Source organism: Brassica oleracea, chromosome C2, assembly GCF_000695525.1.
Source record: "Brassica oleracea var. oleracea cultivar TO1000 chromosome C2, BOL, whole genome shotgun sequence".
Taxonomy (NCBI): Eukaryota; Viridiplantae; Streptophyta; class Magnoliopsida; order Brassicales; family Brassicaceae; genus Brassica; species Brassica oleracea.
In genome coordinates, this window is record NC_027749.1 from 47,795,315 (window position 1) to 47,800,962 (window position 5,648).

Consider the following 5,648-nt stretch of genomic DNA (forward strand, 5'->3'; position numbering starts at 1 on the left):
GATAGTAAAATTATGGATCCGCCGGATAAGGATCCGGATCCGGATACCTTAAAATTGCCCGGATATCCGATCCGTCCCAGGCCTAATAACAGGTGCCTTGTGATAGTCTTTAGTGTTATTGTGATTAGGCCTGTGATTTTTATCCGAGATCCGGATTCGATCCGAGATTCGATCCGGATCCGATCCGAAAATCCGGATATCCGGAGGGGCCAAATCCGGATCCGGATAGTAAAATGTTGGATCCGTCAAAGCCGGATCCGGATCCGGATACCTTAATTTTTTAGTCAGGATATCAGGATCCGTAATTTTTATTAATAACTATTTCAAAAATAGTAATATCTATATATAAAAATTAATTTATTTAATATATTTTTATTTTTATAATAGTATATATAAATTTTATGTAAATTTTGTAATATTATACATAGAAATAATTAAAAACATTATATATTTTTTATTTTTAAATTATTTTTAATATTTTTTATATATTAATATTATTTTTTAATTATTTTAAGGATCAAAATCCGGTTCCGGATATCCGTCGGATATTACAATTTTTATAAGGATATCCGACACCCGGATCCGGATAAAGATAGTAAAATTATGGATCCGCCGGATAAAGATCCGGATCCGGATACCTTAAAATTGCCCGGATATCCGATCCGTCTCAGACCTAATTGTGATTGTGATAGCATTGCGTAGTCTATCTTTTTCAAAACAACAAAGGAAAATAAATTGGTTTAAAGAAAACAAAGGAAAATAAAAGATGTATAAAAGAAAAAAAATCTAAAATATCTTAAAACATTTGAGAAAAGAAAAAGACGATTGATTATAATTTTGAAAAGCATAGAAATACACACCTTTAATAGTTGACAACTGTTTCTGTGGATGTGGATGAATTTGAACGCATTTGAGGCCCTGAAAACATTTGGTAGAATGATAAATGAGAGGAGAAGAGTTAAACATTTGAGTCATAAAGAGCCGGAATGTTTTGAGTTTTACAGACCAGAAATTTAATTTTCATTTGTCAACTTCGTAGGAAGCTTTGGTGCAGAAATTTCGTTTTTATTTTTCTTCTTTAGTGAAAGAAAAATCTCCCAGAGACTATTATCATGCAACTGTTTACCAAGATATAGAATTGTAGACTCGGGAGTGTTGATACGATCGTTGGAACTCATAATTTATCGATCTATGTTAAAACTGAAATCTCATCAGACTTTCAAAAAGAGAGAATCAGTGGAACCATTTCAAATAATTTAAAAAAATGCAGTAGAGATGAATTTTATAGCGTCGTTGAGTCAACTCTCTTGTATGAAAAATTAACTGTAAGAACGTGAAGAGATCATGGTATCGTGTGAGAAATACCAAAAAGAAGAAAATAAAATTAGTGTTGCATTTAGGAGATGAAGAAAATTTAATATATCAAATATATAAACTAACGTAAATAATTCTAGTGTTTCATTGATTTAGGATCGGCTGAAAGATTTTACCATCCGTTGAAATCTCTACCAATTTTTTTTTACGTTAAAGTATCATTTAGGATCTGCTGAAGTTTCATCCTAAATTATTTTGAGAAAAATAAAGAAGTTGGTTGAGACATATTTTGACCGTAGATAAAAGGGAGATGAAAAAAAAAAAGATTGCCACTTGTCTAGTTTTGATTCGCCAGACGACTTGCGTTTTATTATATAAGGAATATATATATATATATTTTGTTAAAACAGCTTGTTTAAATTCCAACTGTTGGATCTCCCTTTTCCCACCAACTATAGATCAGATCAAATACCAACCGGTGGTGGAGTTTCCGGTGGGAGAGAAAGCTTTCCATCTTCTTCTTCCTTTGTTTGTGTAACAAATATTTTGATTTGGTATTGGAATGATTTAAATTCAGTTCGTTTAATCATAATGAAGCAAGCTCGGGCATTAAACAAATTATAGGCCCAAACGTGTGGGCCAGATTTGGAGTTAAAGAATATAAACCATGGAATAGGCCCAAATTCTTGTGTATATATATATATAAATTTTGATCTAGGGTTTCCGACTTCCTCAGTTTGTTTAGGAGGCAGAGTTAGTCATGGGTAGAGGTCGTTGCCGCATGGTAATGTGTTGTGAACCCAATGAGTTTACAGAACCCCGTCCATACCGACCTCCCGCACTCAAACGTATCCTCTTCCAACAAAAGAGGTGTCCGTTTATTTTTGATACTTATTAATTAATTAGTTAGCAGTATATATATTAATTAATTAGTTAGCAGTATATATATAGATCTATGTGCCGCTCAGATTGGCCGGACTGCGTGAAGGATCTCAAGTCTCGTTGGAGATCCAATCAGATAAGAGTCTGAAGGGAACTGATCAGGATCAGACCACTCTTGTCTCTGGAATTGGTATTCAGGTTCTATCTCTTTTTGTTTTTGTTTGGCCTAGAAATTCATTAGTTTGATTATTAATCACACCAACTTATATGATATATAACAGGAAAAGTCGTCGTCTGATGTTGTTGATAGCACCTCGAAGCCTCAGACGTCATCATCAAGGTTGTGCTATATAATTAAGCAGTAGCTAGGTGGTATTTGTTGTTAACATTATGTATGGTTGTTGTTGCTAATCTTATACAGTTTGGTCGGGATGAAGAAAACACTAGGTTCTCAAGCCTCGTTGCTACGTTGTTCTGCCTGTATGCAAATAATCCACTCTGATAAGAGTCTAAAGGGATCTTCTGATCAGGATCAGACCACTCTTGTCTCCCTAATTGATATTCAGGTTATATAATCTACATCTCTCTCTTTTTTTTAATATTTTGGTTGAGAAATTCATTACTTTGATTATTAACTACAGCACCATTTATGTATGACAGGAAAAGTTGTCGTCTGATATCGTTAGTAGCACCTCCAAGCCTCATCAAGGTGTCGTCTATTTGTTTTGATTATCAAACACGTGGTTGTTGTCCCTCACATTATGTTTTTTTTCTTGCACTACTACGCATAGGTAAGGGTCTCCGATCAAATTCAAAGATGCACAAGCCCAAAGCTCTTCTAAAGAAGAAGAAGAAGAAGAGCTCACGCAAAGCTGTTTCCGCCACCTAAATTACCACCACTCTTTTTTATTTTGTTACTTTTTATGCTTGATCAGGACTTTAAAAAAAAAGAACCTTTTATTTAAGTTATATGTTTGATTTTGTGAAATCCTTGTCATGATAATGTGGCAGTTGTCTTTTTATCCTTGTATACTAACTGATTTGGTCATTTCACTGATCCGCGGCGTTACAAAAAGAACATAAACAAAACATAAGTTGTGTTAGATGCCCACAACTTCTGTCGACGTTCTTAGATGTAATTATGTAAGTTAACAAGAAAAATATGTTGCTGGTGATCAAGAAACAGCCGAGAGTGCAACTTGAGCAAAGGGATGAATATCATCACTCCCATTGATCAACTTAATTCAGTGATTGATTCGTCTGAGTCTCACTTAGATTCATATTTTTATCAGAGAAGAGAAATGTACAAGTGTTTTGATAGACTAATATGCCTCCTATTTCCCGACAACTTCTGTTAAGGAACAAGTGACTAGAGTCTTAGGATTATCTCTATCTAAATAATTTACAAAGTCGTATGCAGGACGGCATCAAATTATCATTTCAGTTTTCCATAGTTTCTACATTTCTATCAAACACCCAATGATGATCTAGCTAGTATGAATGAAGAAGAAGCTGGCATGGCACTATATGAATGTGGAAAAAAAAGGTGGGGGGGGGGGGGAAATCTCCGCCCTTCAATGATGCGACCTCGAACCAAACCTAGCTCTCAAGTCTCGTTGCCTATCAAATCAGATAAGAGTCTGAAGAGAACTGATCAGGATCAGACCACTCTTGTCTCCGGAATTGATATTCAGGTTATATAATCTACTTTCTCTTTTTTTTGTTTGGTCGAGAAAATTCATTAGTTTGATTATTAATCACAACAAATTATATGATATATAACAGGGAAAGTTGTTGTCTGATGTTGTTGCTACTAGCACCTCGAAGTCAGAAATGGTTGGGAATAACATTTCTGGCGGAGAAACAGACTCTGTACCCATCGAACTAGGGTTCCGGAGGTCTTCGGCCATCGAACTAGGAATCCGGCGGTCTTCGGCCATCGAATTAGGAATCTTCTTAGCAGTAAGTTTATAAGTACTTTTTGGGTCTATTCGGGTCGGTTCTTTTCGGGTCCGGATCTATTCGGGTAAAAGAAATTTAGACTCAAAAGGTACTTATAAACTTTCGGGTCGGGGTTTTTTAGACCGGTTCGGGATCGGGTATTCGGGTCCAAGTTAAAATGTCCAGGCCTAACATATATGGCTCAGACAACCACTAATCCGCACATATACGGCTGAGATTAAAAAAAAAACTTTACTGCTAAGAAGATTCCTAATTCGATGGCCGAAGACCGCCGGATTCCTAGTTCGATGGCCGAAGACCTCCGGAACCCTAGTTCGATGGGTACAGAGTCTGTTCCTCCGCCAGAAATGTTATTCGATCCGTCCAGAGATGGTTGGGAATTCTCGGACAGAGGAAGTCAGAAATTCCCGATGGACTAAAAAGATTGGGAATTTCCAATGGATTATTTATTGGGCTTATTTGCTGAATAGCCATATATCTTGTATAAATTAAGTAAATAACACTGATTTTGACATAATGTAATCTCAAACTTTTACATCACTTTCCATCCGGTTTTACCTTTTCATTTAACAGGTTCCCAGTTCGTCTGATAGGTGATGACGTTGCCAGTTTGGAGAGCAAATATGTAAGCGATGAAATATATGGCCAATAATATTTAACAGTTATTCCATTTAAAAGAAGAAGAGGAAACCACGTCAAGAGGGAAAGTTACCAAATGTATTTTTACTGTATATATGCAGTAAAACGAGTGATGTAAAATTAAAACCTGTAGCAAAAAAAGTGCTATTTCATTTACTTACAGATATCAAGTCCAAGAATGCATTAACACATGATTTGAAAATTTCGGAGTATTCTATTACATATCATCAAAATATAATAGGGCACCATACCCATCTTAGCCCCTGAATAATAAACTATATCCCAACTCCTACCTCGACCCAAAACCCAAAATAGATCTAAACTCTAATCGCTAAACCATAAACTCAAATATAAAACATAAATGCAAATGTAAAACCTAAACCCAAATAGAATGAAACAAAATAAATAGCATAGTACATATTGGTGAAATTATGAAATAACTATGTTTCCATTAAAGAAGTTTATGTTGAGTTCAACTTCAACCCCAACATTCAAATAATAAAACCTAAACACTAATCACTAAAACTAAAGCCAAATATATACCATAAATTCAAATGTAAACTTTAAACCCAAATGGAATGGAACAAAATAAATATCATAGTACATATTGGTAAAATTATGAAATGGCTGTGATTGCATGAAAAAAGTTAATACTGACCCCAAAATCAACCCCCACCTTCCAAATACTAAACTCCAAACTTTAATCACTAAACCCTAAACCCATATATAAACCCTAAACTCAAATAGAAACTTTAAACCCAAATAAAATGGAACAAAATAAATAGAAAAATACATATTGGTGAAATTATGAAATTTTCATGATTGCATGGAAACATTTAATGTTGACCCAT

The 5,648-nt window shown here is 34.8% G+C and overlaps 1 protein-coding gene across 3 annotated transcripts in view; it reads left to right on the forward strand.

The window, feature by feature from the left end:
• Window positions 1–3,917, forward strand: part of LOC106321293 — a 44,473-nt gene extending 40,556 nt beyond the window's left edge. For 2 of the 3 annotated variants that reach the window (XM_013759593.1, XM_013759597.1), the window contains 5 exons: window positions 2,359–2,394; window positions 2,478–2,536; window positions 2,618–2,762; window positions 2,857–2,905; window positions 2,988–3,218. In XM_013759593.1, coding sequence (XP_013615047.1) covers window positions 2,359–2,394; window positions 2,478–2,536; window positions 2,618–2,762; window positions 2,857–2,905; window positions 2,988–3,085 — 387 coding nt within the window. In that variant the 3' untranslated portion in view covers window positions 3,086–3,218. Of the gene's footprint in view, window positions 1–2,358; window positions 2,395–2,477; window positions 2,537–2,617; window positions 2,763–2,856; window positions 2,906–2,987; window positions 3,219–3,854 lie in introns of those variants that run through there. The other variant, XM_013759601.1, reaches the window with a different exon arrangement.
• Window positions 3,918–5,648: the final 1,731 nt, after the last annotated feature.